Source organism: Mastigoproctus giganteus, chromosome 8 (genome assembly GCF_048544385.1).
Source record: "Mastigoproctus giganteus isolate SK-2022 chromosome 8, ASM4854438v1, whole genome shotgun sequence".
NCBI lineage: Eukaryota > Metazoa > Arthropoda > Arachnida > Uropygi > Thelyphonidae > Mastigoproctus > Mastigoproctus giganteus.
In genome coordinates this window covers 162,225,423-162,248,170 of record NC_143582.1, presented here as the reverse complement: position 1 = coordinate 162,248,170, position 22,748 = coordinate 162,225,423, and the positions used below count along the sequence as shown (strand labels likewise).

Here is a 22,748-nt window from a genome sequence, read left to right as displayed (position 1 = left end):
ACAGAAGATGCGGAAAGGTCAGGGAATGACCACCACATTTCCCGGATCAATATGGCCTTAGTTGCTAATGCTCCTAAAAACCAAACAACAAACAAACCGCATACTTAAAGGTTGTGGAAACCAGCGCGATGCTTGAACCTATTAAACCACTCGTTGCTTGCCATGAACTTGGGTTGGGGTTTGCCGTACTTATCCTTAATATCTTTATAAATACTTGTTGCTTTTGCTTGAATGGTCATTAGACTCAGGGGCACTCGCTTCTGAATCTGATTTTCCATCCATATTATTAGCAGCTGTACCATCTTCGATATAGCACCTGAACGCTATTTTGTGATGACTGTTGATCTTAAGTGTGTTGATCCTTTGACATGTTCTTTTATACGTGCACTGTCCTTTAAAATAGTATTCACTGTTGAAGCAGCGAGACCTAATTCCCTTGCAATAGAAAACAAACTTTGTCCTGCTTCATACTTGTAATCATTTTCATTTTCATTTCTAAATCAATTTTGTTTCGTTTTCTGGCACTACCACCACTTGCACTTTTCGGTGGTTGCTTTCCCTTCATCAATGTAATATGTAAATAGAAATGAAGAGAAGTTTCTGATAATTTGTTTTTTATATGATTGAAAATTTCAGTGAAGGGGAACACATTTCACCATAATACTGTAACGTAAAAACCCACACAATTGTAGTTATTGGGATTATCGCAAATTCAATAAGATCGAGTTTACCACCTGTTTATAATTAGATGCACTAACAGAAAAGCCCAATAAATTGGAAAGTGCAAATTGTTTTTTGGTCATGACCTCCAGAAACGTGCTTTAGAAAAATATCACAAATGCATTCAAAATTGATTCTTATAATGGGAACATATGATAATGATGAAAGGATAGTGCAATTTCCATTATAAATATAACCTTTTAGAGAGATAAATAGCTTAGTAATATAGCAAAATTTTCAGCTTCCAAGGACTTGGAACGAATTACAAAAAAACCCCCCCAAAAAAAAAAACAGTGTTATTGGGTTCACATTACGATATTTTCACGATACCTCTATTTATTCCTACTGGATGCAAAATACGTTTCCACGATTTTTTTTAAGTTTGCACCGGCCGGCAAAAACTTTATGCGAAGTCAAATTTCCTTAAGTCAAGTATTACTTAAGTCGGGGAGTTTCTGTAGTGTGTTTTTACTCATCCCCCTCTTGCTAACTCAAAATTTTGAAAATATGCCTAAATTTAGGAATTATTAATAAACTATTTTGTTAATTGCTTTCTTTTAATGGTCCTGCTGAGTGCTGATGCTTTTCTGTATTAGGCACCATTACAATGTTTTGCTTTAGGTGCCACAAACACTAGTGCTGGCCCTGCCCTTAACCCAAGTAACCAGCAAGGGATACCTGTATTTTGAATAATAATAATATAATACAATGATATTAAGTGTTATGTAATAAATAAAACTGTTTGGTGCAACAGTTTGGTAATTTCCAAATTTGTGATTTAAATTGTGAACTGTGAATTAAATAATTACACATTACAAAAATGCATTAAATAAAAACAATGTTAAAAAAAAAAAATAGCTTAAAGAAAAACTCTGTTAGCAAGTTGGAAACCCTGTTGTTGTTCTCTTGTTTACAATATATCAAAAGTTACAAACAGAGGCATAGAAGTCCATTTTTCATTGCCCAGCTATTACTTTTAAAATATTGGTTACTAGGGCAAGTGTATTTATATCAGCATAACCCATCCAACCATTATGGTGTCTATAAAAGATCCTAAAGTGGGCAAAAAATATACAGGTGTTGTTTACCTTAAACCAAAGCAGATATTTAAACAACATTAGAAAAAAGGTGAAAATTATGATGTACTTAGAAGGGGTGTCGAAATTAGAAACTATGCAGCCCTAATCGTCCGATTAAGCAGGTGTGACTGGGGACTGAACTGAAGAACACTCAAACTCCTGTATAAAGCTATATTCCTTCCTGTTATTACATGTGGATCTGGGATTTGGTACCATAGAGCAGTAATTGTTCGCAATAAATGCAAACTAGAAACAATTCAGCGGAGTATATTGCTCACCATTACCAGAGCCTGCTGCACAATAAGCTCTCCAGCCCCTTCAGGTTCTTGTGAGTGTCCTCCCTCTTTACTTGGAGGTTATCTGTCTGAGGATTGCACTACTGCTTGTCGTGGGGTATTCCAGCTACCATCTTTGGACATACCATCAACACCCACACTGACTGTAAGCAAGAAAAGAAGAAACTAGCTGCCATGCTATTACAAATTTGGTAGACAAGATGGGAAGAGACGGACAAAGGCCTAATAACTAAGAAGTTCATCCCGGACATCAAACTTGTTTATCCAAAGTCACTGCCTTCTCTTCTAGCCTCTACTGTACATATATTATAACTGGACACAGCTCTATAAATCATAAGTTGACTACCTTGAGAATCATCAATAATCCTACTGTATATGTGGAGAAATTGAAGATTGGGACCATCTTCTTTATAACTGCCGAATTTATGACACTCTTCGAGGAACACTATGTACTGGACTCCAACACACACCTTAAGGACAGGAGCACCTATTCATTTCTGAACCTCTTTTCTAGGCACAGGACTCTACAACCAGCTCAAGCTAGGGATACAAACCCATGAGGGACTTGCTCAAATCGGAAAAAAAAAAATCTCTACTTGACCGTTTTACCAACATCAGTCTGCTAACTCATTCACATGGTTGGGTAGGCTCCAGTGGTCTTGACCACTACACCGCCAAATGTAGGTAACACAGCACTAAGGTAACACACCTCAGCACTCGCGCTGCGTGGCTCTTCTACCCTTCTGGGTTATCTCCTCCTCCTTTTTGCCTGGTGGAGCATATGCTTCACTGTCAACTTAGGGGTTGCCTTCACCTACATCCCCTTACTCTTACTTTCACCCCCATCTGCTTCTGTACAGCAGATGGGGGTGAAAGTTTAAAAATTATTTAAAAATTTATTTAAAAATTTTTATTTAAAAATATAAATGCACATGCCACTAGGAGGTAGCCTGGCTACCTCCTAGTGGTGTGTGCAGGCAACGTGGGGTTCCATCAGGTGCCCTGCAGCCAAATGCCAGGACACACAACAGAACCCAACATAATACTACGCATTCAACACACAACACTTTTTTGGCATTTACAGTGTTCTGTATTTCTTCACAGTGTACATATGGCACAGATATGGGAAACCACAGGTGGCACCTAACCCTAACACTTTGCACACTATCTTGGCTGTTCAACAGTTTATGACATAAAACAGCAATTGGTGATAAATTTTCAGTGATGAAAATTAGAAAAGAAGTTTTTAAAATTAAGTCACAATTCTTAGCCAAAGTAAATAAAGTACAAGGTTTTTACATTTATGTGATTAAAAAGTTTAGCTTCACATTACATCATTTCATACAGTGTAACCACCTACAGTAGGACATAGTGTACAGTATATATTACTGTATAGTGTAGGCGCCTACACTGTATAATGAGTAATGCCAGTTGAGTGAGCATTACTTTTATAATGTAGGCACCTGTGCAAGTAATGCTCATCCAACTAGAAAATTCCCACAACTAACACCCTCAGTCCCAATTCCCATAGATACCGAATAACTGGGCTTATATATTTAGAACTTAAATTTTTTGGATGAATTAATAGTTATTTTTGTTGGATTCTCTACATACAATATACAAAAAATAAAATTAATAAAAGAATTAAAGATATTGTTTATCTTTGTATTGAGCAAGAAAAATATGTATGACACTTCTTAGAACTTACACATTACAGTAAATAGATGCAATAATTTTTGTGAGAAATTTTGAGATTAAAAATGAGCTGAATTTTTTCTTTTATGTAGTACAACTCATCATTTAAAATTTTACATGTTACTTTAATAGGTATACACCTGCTTTAAAGCCACTACGCCAGATAGCACTTGTGCTGAATTTTCCTCCTACCACAACATCTCGATTAGCATCTAGATTACTGGAAGTGAGTTGTTTCTTTTGAACTTGTTTAAATTTTCAATAATCCTAATCCTAAAAATAATCCTTTTCAGTAATTCTAAACTACTCAACACGATGAAGTTAACTTTAAAGTGTAAAGAATGTTTGATCACTTAATTGCTTTAAAGTTTTAACTGAGATGTCTTGGGCTTTGAGAGTGTGCCACATTGTATAGGAAGGGGGGGGGGGGCGCAAAATTTTGAAATTTATGCCATATAAATAGTTATGCAACCTTTAATTACTGTATTCACAACATTCTTTTTAGCTGTTGCAAATGTTCAGTTATTATGGCTAGACTGCTCAAGCTGATTGGAATTTCTTGACTAGCAGAATTCTTAAAATCTTAAGTCTCTTTAGTCAGGGCTGTAGTTAGCTGATCTCAGGTGGAGGAGGGAATAGTATTTATCTTCATGAGATATATATTTTTTTCAGTCCACAGAATGTACAAATCGGTTGGCATGTGTGTGTGATATAGTTGTTTATTGGCATATTAGCTGAAATTAGTTGGTGAACTGATTATGTTTGTGTATACGAGGTGCTACCCAAATGTTCCCGAAATTTGAATGTTGCACTGGAACTGCATCTAGTATGGACTTGTGGCACTAAGTAACACTGCATGCATCCTTTGTGAATCAAAGTGCCATGTGGCATTGGGCTGGATAGAGTCATTGAATATTTATGTGCAGTTCTTTGGCGGTGTTTTGCGTAGTTTGCGATTGTTGCAATGGCTGATGTGAGAGAGCAAAGTGCTTGCATAAAGTTTTGTTTCCTTCTTAACAATTCAGCAACAGAAACCCATAAGAAGTTGAAACAAGCTTTTGGTGATAATGCTTTAGTTCAGACGCAGACCTACTACTGGTTTAATTTTTTTTAAAAATGGTCGAATGTCGGTTGATGACGATGATCACTCTGGGCGCCCATCATCAGGTGGTGCTCGATGATGGACTCTAGGCATCCATCGTCGAGCACCACCCTGGAAAATGTCGAAAACGTTTGGGCGGCAATCCGTGAAGACTGCAGGTGGACCATCCACGACATTTGTGGTATTGTATGACATGTGTTAGTGAATTTTGTCAGACGAGTTGAACATGAGAAGTATTGCGGCAAAGTCATGGTTACTGAGTGAAGACCAAAAGCAGCATTGCATGGAAGTTAGCAGAGATCTTCAAGAACAGGCCAGAGGTGATCAAAACTTCCTTTCTATGGTCGTCACTGCTGATGAGAATTGGGTATATGGGTATGATCCAGAAACCAAGCAACAATCATCCCAGTGGAAGAGCCCATTTTCACCCTGACTGAAGAAAGCCTCAAGTGAAGTCCATGCTGATCTGTTTTTTTTTTTTTTTTTTTTTTTTTTTGGACATTGATAGGATTATCTGTAAGAAATTCGTCCCTCCTGGCTAGACTGTCAATGCAAAGTTGTACTGTGACATTCTGAGGCAGTTAAGGGACGCTCTCAGGAGGAAACGTCCAGAGAAGTGGCACACAAAGAACTGGATCCTTCGTCATGACAACGGTCCGGTCCACACATCTCTTGCTGTGGTGCAGTTTTTGGCATCCAGCAATGTGACAATTGTCCCGCACCCCCTTTATTTTCCAGACTTAGCCCCCTGCGACTTCTTCCTCTTTCCAAGAATGAAAATCAAGCTGAAGGGTTGAAGATTTGACAGCATAGAGGATATCGAAACCGAATTGCAGGTGGTGCTGAACACTATGACAAAGAAGGACTTTCAGGATGCATTCAAATCGTAGTAGAAGCGCTGGGATCAGTGTTTACGCTCTCAAGGGGACTATTTCGAAGGTGACAGTGGCAAATAAGACCCAGGGTGAGTCTAATTTATTTTATAAATGCATTTCAGGAACTTTTGGGTAGCACCTTGTATCATGCTTTTACCTTATTTTACATCAGTAGTTTTATTTGTAAATATGTATTATTTAATTTTTATGTTTATTTTATCTTTGCATTCCATTGGTTGGAGTTAAAGAAGGTTCTGTTGTTGTTATTTGATTTTTTAGGAGTATTAGCAACTAAGACCATATTGCTCCGGGGACATGCAGTGGTCATTCCCTGACCTTTCTGCATCCTCTGTATTTGGTGGTCACGGGCTCGAACCCCAGTCTAAGCAAGAAGCGTGTGCTACACACTGCTGCTCCTGCCCACCTGGCTACGGAGGCACCAGATTCTGATGATAATGTTTACTAATAAATGCATGTCATATGCTGCAGTAGATTAATAAATTGCACATCATCACAGAATACAATAAGCTGCATTTTTAATGTTCTTTTTATTATTTATTGTGTATTTTTTATTCTGTTTGATCATATTGTATTGGCCAATTCAAAATCTTTGTGTATAACAACTTCCTTAAAATTGACTATAGCACACTATGCAAATTTACGTGAATCTGCTACCACAGTACAATCACTGCTCAATAAATTAAAAGTAACAGTGTTTCTTTCACAAACAAATTCTCTTGAAAAAAATGAAACACATTTAAACTAACCTAACCTTCTTTTAACAACTTTTTTTTTTTTTTTTTTTTTTATGTGAACCCCAAACATGAGAGGTATTAGAACCTATAGTACTTAGTACCGTGCTTAGGTTGGAGGTTGAGAAGACGAAAGAAGATATTTGTTGACATTGGACTTGAACTTCTGTAGATTGTAATTTTCAGGAAATACGTATGAAGGAAGGTTGTTCCAGAAAACGACAGTTGAATGAATAAATGAGGAAGATGAAAAGTTGGTTCTGTGGGTTTGAAGTTGGACAGTAAATGGATGTTGGCTGGTGGCGGCACGGGTTTGGACTGTTTTGAAAGAGAGAGCGGGAATTATAGAAGCCAGTTCGGAAGAACAGTGCCCATGGAAGCATCTGTAGAAGAGGCATGCAGCAGAAACAGTACGTCTATGAGACAGCAAGTGGAGAGAGACTCTGTTAGAGATGAATCATTAATTAATCTAACTGCCCTCTTCTGAATGGAATCAAGAAGCCTGAGAGAGGTTTTGGGGGCACCACCCCAGATGTGGGAACAATATTCCATAGCAGGGCGGATTTGCGATTTATACAGAGTGAGCAGCTGTTTGGAAGAAAAGTAACGCAAGAGCAAAAGAGAAAACCAAGTTTTTTAGATGCAGAGGAAGCAATATTTGTAATGTGCTTGTGCCAAGAGAGATTAGAAGTCAGGGTAATCCCCAAAAGAGATATATCATTTTGCCTAGAAATCGGAGTGTCACTAAAGATAAGCATAGGAGCAAAAGAATCCTTTTTTGCGAGATATAAGACAAGACTGAGTTTTAGAAGGGTTGAAATCAACTAAGTTGTCTTTTCCCCACTGGAGAATTACCTGAAGATTGGCATTTAAGGAATTGGTAGCAGATTTTCGAGAAGTTGAGGCTGATTGAGCAGGACAAGGTTTCTCAAAATGGAAAGTTGAATGCAATGTGCTATCATCGGCAAAACTATGGATAGGATTTCCAGTCAGTGGAAGAAGGTCATTGATATACAAAAGGAATAGAGTGGGGGAAAGAACTGAACCTTGGGGGACACCGGCATTAGTGGAGAAGTTAGAAGACAGAGAGCCATCTACCATCACCCTCAGTGAGCGATCACAGAGAAAACTGGATAACCAATTACTAAAAACAGTTGGCAAACCATAAGATGGAAGATTGTTTAGAAGACCTTTATGCCAAACACGATCAAAAGCCTTTGAGATGTCAAGAGTAACTACTTGTGTTTCACCGAACCTTTCCATTGAATTAGTCCATAAATGGGTAACATAAGCCAGAATATCTCCAGTGGATCGACACTGACGGAATCCATACTGGCAATCGTTGATCAGATGGAAGGTTTCTAGATAGTTTAAGAGTTGGCAGTTAATTGATTTCTCCATTACTTTAGAAAGAGTAGAAGTAATTGCAATGGGACGATAATTGGATGGGAGGGATTTGTCACCCTTTTTAGGAACTGGCTGGATATGAGCAAATTTCCAAGCAGAAGGAAAAACACCTTTGGAATAAGAAAGTGAAAAAAGCCGGCAAAGAATAGGAGTAAGTTCAGGAGCATGGGTTATGAGAACAAGTGGAGAAATACCATCAGGACTTGGAGCTTTCTTAGCATCAAGATTCATCAAAATCCTTCTGATATCCTTTTGATGGAAGACCACAGGAGGCATTGAATGGAGCGTGTTGGGAATGGTGGGAGATGTTTTACCAAGATCATTAATACATGAGCTGGAAGAAAAATGGGATGCTAGCAGGTCAGCTTTATCCTTGGCTGAAGTGACAACAGAACCATCTGGTTTGTACAGAGGTGGGAGTAGAGATGGGCAAAGGTTGTGACCAATAGCTTTGGCAAGAAACCAGAATGCTCGGCTACCATTAGGGCAAGAAGCAAGTTTTCTACTCTTAGCCTGTTCAAACTCTAGTTTGGACTGATTAATAACTGCTTTACAATTGTTGCGGGCTTTGAGGTAGGCAGAAAATGAAACTGAAGAATTATAAACAAGCCAATTACGATATGCAACATTCTTCTCTTGAACAGCCTTAGCACATCTATTGGAAAACCAAGGTTTAGATAAGGGATGAGATTTTAAAGTGGAGTGTGGGATAAAGGATTCCATTCCTGCAAGAATAATTTCACTGACACGATCTGAGCAAACGTTGACATCAGAAGTTTTGAAACAGTAATCCGACCAAGGAAAAGAAGAAAAGAAGTCGCGCAAGTCATCCCATTTTGCATTCTTGTAATGCCAAACAACACGAGGTTGGGAATAGCCATGAGATAAAGGTTCCATTGGAGAAGAGACAATCACCAAGCTGTGATCTGAAGTGCCTAAAGGACCTCTCACTTCGACCGTGTACTTAGAAGGGTTGTTTGTGAGAAAAAGATCAAGTGTATTGGCTGTATGATTAGGATTGTCCAGTATTCTTGTAGGTAAATGAACAATCTGTGCTAGGTCATTAGTAATTGCAAACGCCTCAGCATCTCGACCTGCTGGGTCGGTGTGACTAGAAAAGGGAAGCCAGCTGGAGTTGTGAACATTAAAATCACCAAGGAAAATTACCTCACTGTTAGGAAAGTTGCAAAGAGAAGGAAGTCAAAGTTGCAAAGAGAGGAAGTCAAAGAGCTCCAAGTGATTAGTGGAGTTGGGAGAACAGTAGAGACAACAGATGAATTTGACACAATGAGGTAGAGAAATTTTAAGCCAGAGAAGATCAAAGAGAGTAGATTCCAAATTGCCAAGTCTCTGACAGGGAATATCAGAACGGACATATGCACAAGTACCACCTTTAAGGCAAAAGGAATCATACAGTGAATAATTTGGGCATCTGAGATGAGCAGTAGTTGAATCAACAGATAACTGAGATTCTGTCAGAAAAAGTACATGGGGTTTGGCAGACTGCAAGTGGAAATGGACATCGTTGAGATTAGAATTGAGACCACGTATATTTGTGAAATGAATTAGGAAGTCCTTGGGAGGTTTAGATCTTTTCGCAGATAAGCTTCCTCTATTAGTTTGACAATTCATGGTGTATTCAATAGTAAGAAAAAGTGGGTGGGACATGCTGTATGAAGTAATGAAATTTTTGGATATTGCGTACACGTGGAAAGAATATACCCAGATCCTTGACATAACGTGGCCTCGACAATGCTCCCCGTATCCACACTACTCAGACTCCCTCCAGTCACTATCTGGCAGAGTAGAGGTAGCAAGATTATACACCAGCTGATCCGGAAGCCTCCTAGAGAGTTACCAGTAGGTTCGGTCCAGTGTACTAACTAGCGGCCGGCCTGCGAACACCGTTTTAGAGCTGTACCTTTGAAATGTAAGGAATATTGGATCTCGCCACGATGTTCATCATAACCTCAAAAGTCATCAATCATACTGCATGATGGAATAGATAGGGAAGTGTTGACCAGAACTTAGCTCTAGAGACTAAACATGGGTTCCAGCACTTCAGGCCTCCAATAAGCAAAGTGGTGGTATTTCACCGGTTGATGAGAGTCATCTACCACCTAGTACTGGCTGGTAACATAGAGGGGCTGCGTTCCTCCATGTGGTGTGGCCGCCACACCTCGACCCCTGCTTACGTTGGTTCACACCTGGGTGGTTACCCACCATGTACTTGTGCATGGAGGTTATACCCAGGATTACTAACAATCCCACCATCGTGAAGGTGCAAGCAGAGGATTTGGCTGTCACAGACCATCCGGACTTCGCCGAAACTAACACAGAACAAGCTATCCTATAACCAGTAACAATGATGGTGTCCTAAAGATCGTTAATGTTACTCACAAATAACAAGCACGAAATTAAGATATTAAAAAATATCGAATATCTCTTAAAAACATGATATAATGAAGTCTAGATATAATTTTTTGCCTAATATTGTAAGTTCATTCTTGTAGTAACGTGATTGCTATACTCAGGCTAAACAGGAGCAGAGCTATCTGATGTTGGTTTTTAAGTGCATATCATTAAATATAGTATTGCTGTAATTAAAAAAAAAAAAAACATATTTCCATATTTGACAAAAATAAAAATTGGAAGTAAATTATACTTATACAAAAACATACCTGATAATCAAAAAACTCAACTAAATTGGAAGAATTGGCATGTATGGAGATGTGCCAAATGAAAAATGTTATTTTTTTTTCCATTAATAATAAAATCTAAAGACAACTTTACATCTTATTATATGTAAAGTTTATTTAAAAATTAAACAGCCTCTTAATGCAAAAAAAGTCTGCATAATCAACAAAACTTAAAGAAGACCCAGATTTTTTGCCAAGATCATTACAAGTGATATGTTTATAGGCAGTGGAATGACTTGTTTTGTTTCTGCAACAAAACAGCAGTCATTCCAATGGAAATCTCTGTTATCACCATGTTCGAAGGTCAGGTAAATTTGATTAAATGTGAAGAGCTTGTTGATAACTTTTTCTTGAGGGAGTTCAAGAAATTTCAGGATCAAATGTTATACCTAAACAAATTATAGAAAAGGGCATGGGAATATAACAAAAACCTATATTTATTACTTCTTGATCTTGAAAAAGCATACAACAAAATACCTAAAAATTTGATCTTTCAAATTTTAAAAAAATATGGTATCAATCTTTTAAGTGGAGAGAGGATAAAAAGTTTTTATAAAAATGTCAGATTGGCACTGAGGTTTGAAGGAAGTGCTGCAAAATGGTTTTAGATCAAAACTGAAATGAGGTGGAACTGCACCTTATTGCTGCTACTTTTCATAATTTGTATTGGCTATTGAACTCAGTGGTACTGGTGGTGGTGACACCCAAAATATAGCAAAAATAGTGGCAGGTCACCTGAAAGGTGCTCAACTTTTTAATTCCTGAAAATATTTTGGGTTTTCTTTGAAATTCACTTAAACAGTGTCAATATTTCATCTTTTTTTAATAAGTTTGCAGTACTTATTGCAGCAGTTAAAGTTTAATAGAAATTTTAAAACATGCTATGTGTTTTATACCTTTTATTTTAAAAAATTTATTATGTTGAAAATTGTAAAGAAAAAGGGATTTAAGACATAAAACAGAAGCATCAATCTCTTATTCTCTTATTTTATTCCAGTTTATAAGACTTATGTGCTTGAAATTTCTAAAAGTGCATATATTTTGCTTATTATATATATATAAATATTATTAAAAAATGTTTTTAAAAAATTTTATATATTTGATATTATTAGTTCTGGTTTCAGGTTTATTTCAAAATTTGTTTCAAATTTGGCATGCTTCACATCATACAAAATTTTAAATTACTTGTCTTGCTTTTCACAGTGTAGTGACCATTTTGAAAGAATAATCGGGTTTTGTTATCATCTTTACCATGTGAAAACAATAATAAATCTTTAAAAAAAAAAAAAAAAAAGATTTGGGGATAACTGTGCAGTCTGATATGAATGCTTCTGAGCAGTGCTGATATGCTGTTAGGACTGCTCATTGGGTTAATGATATATAGGGATTTTGCCACCAAGGAAAAGATGTGGTTATACCATTATATAAGTCACTGATTAGGATGCATCTTGCGTACTGCATACAGGTTTAGAAGCCTTATTTTTTTTAGGTAGATGTAGTTTTGCTGCTCTTCTCTGATCTGTTTGGACTGATCAGAGAAGAGCAGCAAAATTAGTGAGGTGGGTATGAAAGAGTACTTTTATGAAGAAAGGCTTCAACTCTGTAAATTAAAGCAGCATTTGGAAACTACATATCTGTGGGGAGACTTGATTGAAGTGTTCAAGAATTTAAATGGGTTGAGTAAAGTAAATTCCAATGCTATCTACTCTTTCTCAGATACCACACACACACAGCATGCTGTACATTTAAATCGGAAAAGGATGTTTGCAGAATAGATGTACAGAAATTCAGAAGTGGATAGTGTTTGAATAAATTTAAAGAAGTATTAGGAAAATGAAGTAGGTAGTGTTTTTATTTATTTATTTATTTATTATTATTATTATTTATTTTATTTATTTATTTTTTAAATTTTTGCTTCCTTGCTTTATCTCATTTAGTTAAAACTAAATGAGATAAAGGCTTCTGACAATTTAGCATGATAATTAGTTACACAAATGCAAAAGTTAGAGATGTTAGAGTTAGAAGAAAAATTTTAGAGTGTTGACTAACAAAAAAGTTGCAACAATTTGAAAATTTTGTATATCTTGAAAAAAATCCCTAATGTAAGTGGAAGATTTGACATGAAAGTAAACAACAGAATGAATAAAGCAGGAACAACTTTTTCGGATGAACTTCATCATTGCTTATGAACTTTATCATCAAAAATTTCATTGTGTGTTTGGTTTCTGTTGCTGGTTATCTTTTTCAGATGATGGTTGGTTTTGAACACTGATTTTAGGCAGAAATACTTTGTATTTCTCTATTTGAAGCTTTTATCCTTGGTATTCTTAAAGTTTGTAAATGAGAACCTGGTCTTAATTAAAACAAGCTTCTCATTTATCAAGTTATGACATGCTCATAGAGTTTGAATGACAATAACTGTTGCAAACCAGTAGTATACCTGACCATTGAAATCTGTAGAGCACTGGTATTTTCACATATGCTGCCTTTTCCAAATGATATGATGTTAGAGAGCAATGTTGAATAGCAATTGCAAATTCTAAAAGCTTGAATAAAAACAAAATGAAGTAATATTTGTAAAATAATAAGAGGAGTTTACCTCAATATAGTACGTAGAACACTTCTGTATGATACTCTACAGAAATTAAAACGAAAAAATCAAAAAACTTACATTAGAGTAAAAATTTAATTTAACACAATTAAAAATCAATTTAATGCAATTAAAAATATTCAAAACGATTTTCCTTCCTGAAGCTGACAATGCTTTTCAACTGTATGTCGTGATCACAGGAATGAAAATTACCAAATAGGATTGAACATGAAACTTAAATAGTGATTATTTGTCTTCGTGCATGTGCGTAAAGGTCCACGCATCCGAGATCACATATGGCCGACGAACATTAACAGAATTCTTGTGTAATTTAATTTCTACGGTTTCTGCAATTACTAGTTGCATATAATTATGTTGGACATTAAGTATTCTGGCCTCGTTAAATATAAAAGTGTGTTTTTCGTTAATGGCATGAAAGGCTAATTCTGACGCTGCTGAATGAGAAGCACGAACTGAGGCTTCATGTTGATTTACACGAATATTCAGAGAAAAACGCGTCGAACCTTGGTAAGACAAGTCGCAATCGCCCCAAGAAATGTTGTATTTTTTACTCTAATGTTTTTCATTTTTCGTTTTAATTTCTGGAGAGTATCATACGGAAGTGTTCTACATACTATATTGAGGTAAACTGCTCTTATTATTTTACAAATATTAATATCAACGTAGAACGTATTGAGCATTACAGCTCTGATTCATACTATCTAAAATGAAGTAATGTAATTAGTGACAAAAATAAATTCAAGATATTGAATATGCCAGTGTTGTACCAAAAATCAGATTCATTGGAGGACTTGGTTGCATTATACTAATTAAAGTTAATTTCATAATCATTTTATGCCTAACAGTTTTATACACCTACCAGTTTTTTTGGTTCTTAAAATGTTAGACTATTTGGATAGCCTTGCAAATCGGGTCTGTGCTTGTTAACAGGAGAGACTGATTCTACAGGCATGGGATACACTTAAATGAAAAGAGTGCAAGAATATTGCTAATGCTATCGAGGCAGTGTTAGATTGATTGGAATAAGCACCAGCCTTGAAAGCAAGGTGCTGGGGATTTCAAGGACTACTGGGAGTTCTCAGGGAACAAGTAAATACATGGGCTGTGTTAAAGTAACTAAGAGTAAGGACAGGCGCATGTATACTTGCATGTACACCAAGCCAGGAGTGTGGTTGATGAATTTGAAGTGCTGGTCAAGACATGAAATGCGGACATTATTGGGATTTCAGAGACATGTCACTCAGATATAATGGATGCAGAATTTGAATATGGGGGGTACAGTTTATACAGAAAGTACATTTACATATATTTACATATATACAAATACACATAGATACAAACACTTTCTATTTACAATCATCTGATCCTATGTAATAAACTCTTTACAGTTATTAAGCTGCACTTACCAACTATGAAAAACGATATGTATGTATAAATATATACACCGATGAGCCAAAAGATTATGACCACCTACTAATATGATGTTGGTCTTCCATGTGTAGCCAAAACAGTTCGTACTCAGTGAGGCATGGATGCTACAAGGTTTCTAAATGTATCTTGTGGTGTCTGGTACCAACACATAACCAGCAGATCCTTTAACTCCTGTAAGGTCCGTGGTTGAGATGCTGCAGATCGGAGTTGCTGTTCCAACACAAACCACAGATGCTCGATGGGATTGATGTCTGGGGAATTTGGAGGCCAGAGCAATGCCTGGAAGTCTTCCTCATGTTCTGCAAACTAGTCTCGAACAATCTGGGTGGCATGGCATGGCGCATTATCCTGTTGAAAGATGGCACTGCCAAAGGGGAAGATCATTGCCACGAAAGGGTGTTCCTGGTCAGCAATGATGTTTAGGTAAGTGGTAGACGTCAGAGTGGCTGGCACATGGATGACTGGACCCAGGGTATCCCAGCAGAACATCACCCAAAGCACAAAACCACCGTCACCAGCTTGTTTTTGTCCCACGGCGCATCCAGGCGCCTTCACTTCCCCAGGTAAATGATGCAAACGTACCCGGCCATCCACATGGTGCAACAGGAAATGTGATTCATCGGACCAGACAACCTTCTTCCAATCACAGCCAGTTTCGATGCTTATTGTAGGCACTGTTGCCTACAATGGCACCTAATTCCAGTTTCAATGTTCATTGAAGGCACTGTCGCCAGTGAACCATGGTTAGCATGGGCACTCGGAGCGGCCTGCGACTATGCAGCCTCATTTTCAGCAAGGTTCAATGTACTGTGTGTGTGTTGTGACACATTTCCCATCACCAGCATCCCAATTACCAGCAAGTTGTGCCACATTTGCCCTTCTGTTGCCACATACAACCCAGGAGAGCCTTTGCTCACCTCAAGCATCGATGAGCTGTGGTTGTCCAACACCTCGCTGGCGGTTCGTGGGTTTCCCCTCCTCTGACCACTTTTGGTAGTTACTAACCACGGCTGTCCACGAGCACCTCACCAGCCGTGCCATTTGGATATGCTCTCTTCCAGTCGTCTGGCCATTATAATTTGCCCTTTGTCAAACTTGCTTAAGTCTGCTGCCTTTCCCATCTGAAGGATAAGAGTAACACTGATTAACGGCGTATCAGAATCAGGTGTTTTTTATACCGCCGTAGTTCACCTGCAGTTGCTTCGATTTGCATAACGACTCGCTGGTCGTAATGTTTTGGGTCATCGGTGTATGTAAATATGTATAACATGTTTTGGGTGGCTCCTAGGTATTAGGCAAACTCCACCTTTATAAACTGTGCTGAAAACAATATGACTGTGTACAGACCTGATTGAAAATGACACCTGGTCATCCATTACCTGGTGCTTGTTCCTAGGCATGTATATATTGGCCAGGTAATACTATCTAGTGCTTTCTACACAAACAGGTTTTCCATTGGAGAGAGAGGGCAATACCAATGGATAGAATTTCTCAGGCTGCCCAACCTGACAAAAAAAAAATTACATATATAGACTAACCTTAAGCCACAAAATAAGTCTAAATCTTATACAACCTGTGGAGGTCTAAACATAAATCTTAAGATCGCTATAATCACTCCTCACAAGAGGTGAAGAATAAACATTGCAATTTACATATATACAATTAACAACTAAGCAACTTGAATTAGTTAAATAGTAACAGGGCCCAAAAAATATTGGGTCTTAGTGAATATTACAGAAAGGACAGACAGGATAGGAGGAGGGGGGGAGAAGTTATGTTCTTAGTTAGGTTTAGGTTGTTTGGTTTTTAGGAACATTAGCAACTGAGGCCATATTGCTCCGGGATACGCGGTGGTCATTCCCTGACCTTTCCACATCCTCCGTATTTGGTGGTGACGGGCTCGAACCCCGGTCTAATCAAGAAGCGTGTGCTACGCACTGCTGCTCCTTCCCACCTGGCTACGGAGGCGCTTATGTTCTTAGTTAAGAAGCACAAAATCTAAGGAAGCGCATCCATTTAACATGGGTGGCCAGTACAATGTTGAGTTAGTGTGGTGTGACATAAGCACTGGGAATGCAAAAATGAGAGTAGGAGTGTGTTATAGGCCTAATGACTCTGATGAGTATAATAAGAAACTGTATAGGGAAGTAGAGTGGGCCAGCAAATCAAATTTTCTTATAATGGGGGATTTTAATTTCCCAGATATTGACTGAAATATGTGGGTTGGTCATTCACACGCTAGCAAGGCCTTTGTGGATTTATTGGATGATTGTTTTCTAACCCAGCATGTTCGGGAGGCAACTAGAGTGAGTAATACTCTTGATCTGATTATCAGTAGTGATTCTTCATGCATTAAGAATCTGCAGATAAAGGAACCATTAGGTGGCAGTGATCACAGTGTGCTAAACTGGCATTTACTCAAAGAGGTAACTATCATCAGGGGTAAAGGGAACGGTTTTTGCTTTCATAAAGATGATTACTACTGTCTCAGACCACAGTAGTCATCTTTCATAAAGATGACTACTGTGGTCTGATACAGTTTTTAAATTCTATACATTGGAACCAACTGATGATGTTACCAACAGCAAATTCTAAATGGGAAGCATCCAAAGAATTAATCTTGGAAGCTACTTGCTTTTCATACCAACTAAGAAATGCTGTTCAGAGTTTAGGCCTAAGTGGATATTAGATAAACTAATGCGACATGTAACAGAGAAGAAAAATGCATGGCATAAATATAAATTAACAGGTGACACTGAAGCCTGTGGTAGATATAAGCTGGTCTGTAATCAAATCACATAGGAGATCAAACAGGCAAAAGCAGATTACAAGAAATCTTTGGCAAAGGATGCAAAGAAAAACAGCGGAGTTCTTTACTTATGTAAACTCTAGAAGGAAGGGGATGAATCAGATTGGTCCACTTGATATCGATAGTTCAACTGTTGATGATCCTGCTCAGGCAACTAACAAACTAAATGAATATTTTGCGTCGACATTCACACATGGGAAGTTATTCAGGGAGGGAAATGCCAGAGGTATAATAAACTCTGGCAGTGAGCTAGATGATTTTGAAATTAGTGAGAGCAAAGTGGAGGAGAAATTGTTAAAGGTAAATGTAAGAAAGGTACCAGGGGTGGATGGGATCTATCCAGTTATATTAGCCGTAACCCTCAGCCATAATTATGAGAGCTTCCTTGGACTCAGGGAAGGTACCCATGGACTGGAGATGTGTAAATGTGACTCCAATTCATAAAGAAGACAAAGGCCGACACATGTAATTACAGACCTGTTAGCTTAACTTCTGTTCCAGGGAAATTAAAGGAGGCACTGGTTAAAAAAAGCACTGCAGGATCATCTAGACAAGACTTCACTTATAGCTTAGAGCGGGTTCGAATCCCGCCTCGGGCTTGGATCAAAGTACTGCAAAAACCTTGGGAGGTGCATTATGGCCACAGAAGCCGATGCGCCAATAACTACCAGAGGAAAAAAAAAAAAAAAACTTATAGCTTAGACACAGCATGGGTTTGTTAAGGGGAAGCCTTGTCTGACGATATTTGATTGGATACTATAATGTAGTCACAAAGGAACTGAATGCAAAGAATAATTCTGATATCATATATTTGGATCTTAGAAAGGCTTTTGATATTGTTGCACATGGAAGACTGTTGCACAAATTGGAGCAGTGTGGCATTTGAGGAAAATTGCTTGTATGGATAAAGGGATGGTTGAGTAGAAGAAGGCAGAGAATAGTAATCAATGGACACTGCTCTTTGTGGAGTAATGTTATTAGTTGAGTCTACCAGGATTCGATATTGGGTTCATTGTTGTTTTCTGTTTTTATTAATGATATTGATGATGGAATATCAGGCTTAATATCTATTTTTTCAGATGATACAAAGGTTGGCAGGGTGGTTAATGACAGTATGCTACTGCAACAGGATCTAGAAAAGCTGAGCAGATGGACTGAGAGGTGGCAACTGAAGTTTAACATTTACAAATGTAAATTTCTGCATATGGGAAACAGTAACCCCAGAGTAATGTATCAACTGTGGGGTACTACACTGACAATGGTAGAGAACGAAAAGGGCTTTGAGGTAACTGTGCAGTCAGATATGAAGTTTTCTGAGCAGTGCAGACAGTCTGGAGGAGTAGCTCATGGTAGTAGTAGTAGTAGTAGTAGTACTGGCATGTGATGCAAGAAAGCAAGTGTATGAGATTATGCAGCATCAGCCAAAAAAAAAAAAAAAAAAACACCAAATTCCCTCCAAATGCCTGTCCAGTTCCTCCTTAAATTTATTCAACCTATCAACTTCCACAACGGCAGATGGAAGTTTTTTCTAGCAATTAACCACCCACTGGCTAAAGGCAAATTTCCGCAGATCTATTCTACATCTGTCCTTTGTTAATTTGAATTTATGCCCCCTTAGGTTCGTAATCTGAACAAGTGGATGGATCCCATCAGAATTCAGCGTGCTCAACCCATTCAAGGCCTTATACGCCTCAATCAGATCACCGTGCAGGTGTCTAGTCTCCGGTCACTGCAGTTTGCAGAACTTAAGCCTCTCTTGGTAAGAGGATCAATTCATTCCCCTCACCAATCTTGTTGCCCTTCTCTGTACACGCTCAAGTAAATCTACATCCTTCCTAAAATGAGGCCTCCAGACCTGTACGCAGTACTCAAGCCGTGGCCTGACCATTGCCTTATACAGAGGGATAATCACCTCCTTTTCCCTGCTAGCAAAATTCCTATATATCATTGACAAAACCCCATGACCTGCCCTGGCAGCCTGTCTGCATTGCTCAGAAAACTTCATATTTGCCTGCACAATTACTCCCAGGTCTTTTTCATTTTCTACCACCTTAAGTGTAGTACCACACAGTTGGTACGTTTCTCTGGGGTTACTTCTACCCATATGCAGTACTTTGCATTTGTCAAGGTTAAACTTCAGTTGCCACTTCTTAGCCCATCTGCCTAAATTATCTAGATCCTGTTGCAGTAACACACTGCCATTACTGTCATTAACAACCCTGCCAACCTTTGTATCATCTGCAAACTTTGACATCAAGCCTGATACACCTTCATCAATATCATTGATAAATATACAAAACAACAGTGGACCCAACACCGAACCCTGTGGGACTAGACTAATAACATTAGTCCACGAAGAGCAGCACCTATTGATTACCACCCTCTGTCTTCTCCCACTTAACCATCCTTTTATCTATTGTAGCAACTTACCCTTAATACCATTCTGCTCCAATTTGTGCAATAGTCTTTCATGTGCAACAGTGTCAAAAGCTTTCCTGAAATCCAAATATATGATATCAAAATTATTTTTTGTATCCAGTTCGTTTGTAACCACATCATAATATCCTATCAAATTTGTCAGACAAGACTTTCCCTTAACAAACCCATGCTGTGTCTGAATTATTGCTGCAGTCTTGTCTAGATGATCCTGCAATGCATCTTTAACCAGTGACTCCATTATTTTACCCAGAACAGAAGTTAAACTAACTGGTCTGTAATTACTCGTGTCACCCTTCGATCCTCCTTTGTGAATTGGGGATACATTTGCACATCTCCAGTCCGTGGGAACCTCCCCTGAGTCCAAGGATGCTCTCATAATTATGGCTAAGGGTTTTCTTAGTTGCTTTGCTGCCTCCTTTAATATAACTGGATAGATCCCATCCACCACAGGTGTTTTTCTTATGTTTAACTTCAACAATTTCTCCTCCACTTTGCTCTCAGTTATTACAAAATCATTAAGTATCCTGCTACAATTTGATATCCTTCTGCCATTTTCAAACCTTAATAATTCCTCATGTGTGAATGTAGATGCAAAATAATCATTCAGTTTGTTTGCTATCTGAGCAGGATCATCAGTAGTCGAACCATCGATGTCAAGTGGACCAATCAGATTCGTCCCCTTCCTTTTAGAGTTTATCAGTAAAGAAATCCTTGCTGTTTTTCTTAACATCTTTTGCCAAGGATTTCTCGTAATCTGCCTTCGCCTGCCTAACCTCCTTTGTGACCTGATTACACACTAGCTTATATCTCCCATAGGCTTCTGAGTCACTTGATAATTTATATGCATCTCATGCATTTTTCTTCCTTGTTACGAGTCTCATTAGTTCATTTGATAACCATTTAGGCCTAAACCTTGCACAATATTTCTTAATAGTTATGAAACTTTTAGTAGCATCCACGATTAATTCCTTGAATGCTTCCCACTTAGAATTTACTGTTGGTAACTTCGTCAGTTGATCCCACTGTACAGAATTTAAAAACTTTGTCTTTGTCAATGACATACAGGAATTTTTCTAGCAGGGATAAGGAGGTGATTATCCCCTTGTATAAGGCAATGGTCAGGCCACACCTAGAGTACTGTATACATGTCTGAAGGGCTCCTCCGTAGCCAGGTGGGCAAGAGCAGCAGTGCGTAGCACACGCTTCTTGATTAGACCGGCGTTCGAGCCTGTGACCACCAAATACGGAGGATGCGGAAAGGTCAGGGAATGACCACCGCATATCCCGGAGCAATATGGCCTTAGTTGCTAGTGCTCCTAAAAACCAAATAACAAACAAACAACATGTCTGAAGGCCTCATTTTAAGAAGGATGTAGAGCTGCTGGAACGAGTACAGAGAAGGGCAACAATATTAGTGAATGGAACAAAGGGTTGCTCTTACAAAGAAAGGCTTAAGTTTTGGAAATTACAGTATCTGGAGACCGGGCACCTGTGAGATGATCTGATTGAGGTGTATAAGGTCTTGAATGGTTTGACCATGCTCAATGCCGATGGGATTCTTACTCTTGCTCAGAATAACTCTTGGCTGTGGGAGGAAATAAATTTAAATTGAGGAAAGACAGTTGTAAGATAGATGTGTAGAAGTTTGCCTTTAGCCAGGAGGTGGTTGATTGCTGGAAGAAACTTTCATGTGTCATAGAAAATTGATAGCTTAAATAGATTCAAGGAAGAAGTAGACAAACACTTGGAGCGAGTGGATGGGCGAAATGAAAGGTTTTTTTGTTTTTTTTCCTGATGCTGTATAAGTTTGCTTTCTTGCATCATATGCTTTGACAAATGCTAATATTTATTTTAGGTTAGCTTTTGTTGGATTTTATGTTGCACGTAAAAGTCTGCTGTAGAAATTTGAGCAGTGTGGCATTAAACGCAAGTTGCTGCTATGGATAAAGGAAAGAAGACAGCATGGTAATTAATGAACATTGGTCTTCATGGACTAATGTTATTAGTGGAGGCTCTCAAGGTTCAGTGTTGGGCCCATTGTTGTTTTCTATATATTCATTGATATTAATGAAGGCATATCAGGTTTAATGTCCAAGTTTGCAGATGATATAAGGGTTGGCAGGGTTAATGACAGTATTCTACTGCAATGGGATCTAGAAAAGTTGGGCAGATGGACTGAGAAGTGGCAATTAAAGGTTAACATTGATAAATGCAAAGTACTGCATATGGGTATCAGTAACCCCAGAGTAACATACCAACTGTATGTTACTACACTGAGGATAGTGGAAAACGAGAAAGACCTGGAGGAAATTGTGCAGTCAGATATGAAGTTTTCTTAGCATTGCAGACCAGCTGTCAGAGCAGGTCATGGGGTTTTGCAAATGATATACAGGAATTTTGCTAGCAGGAATAAGGAAGTGATTATCCCATTGTATAAGGTAATAGTCAGGCCACATCTTGATTACTGCATTCAGGTCTGGAGGCTTTGATTTAGGATGAATGTGGAGTTATATAAAGTAGTGATTAAGGGTAATGAGATTGGTGAGTGGAACAGAGTCACTCTTACCAAGAAAGGCTTCAATTCTGAAGACTAGGCACGTGCGAGGTGATCTGTTTGAGGTGTTTAAGGCTTTGAATGGATTGAGCAAGGCAAGGTCATTGCTGATGGGATTCACCCTCTTGCTCAGATCACACACGAGGGGGCACAAATTCAAATTGAGGAAGGACTATTGCAGAATAGATATGCAGAATTTTGCCTTAGCCATTGGATGGTTGATCATTGGTACAAACTTCCATGTGTTGTTGTGAAAGTTGATAGTTTAAATAAATTCAT

General features: G+C 38.2%; 1 protein-coding gene across 1 annotated transcript in view; it reads left to right on the top strand.

The window, feature by feature from the left end:
• The window catches only part of cutlet (chromosome transmission fidelity protein 18 homolog), a 404,162-nt gene that overhangs the window by 196,843 nt on the left and 184,571 nt on the right, over window positions 1-22,748 (top strand). The window contains exon 10 of the mRNA XM_090380385.1: window positions 3,923-4,016. Coding sequence (XP_090236511.1) covers window positions 3,923-4,016 — 94 coding nt within the window. The remainder of the gene's footprint in view (window positions 1-3,922; window positions 4,017-22,748) is intronic.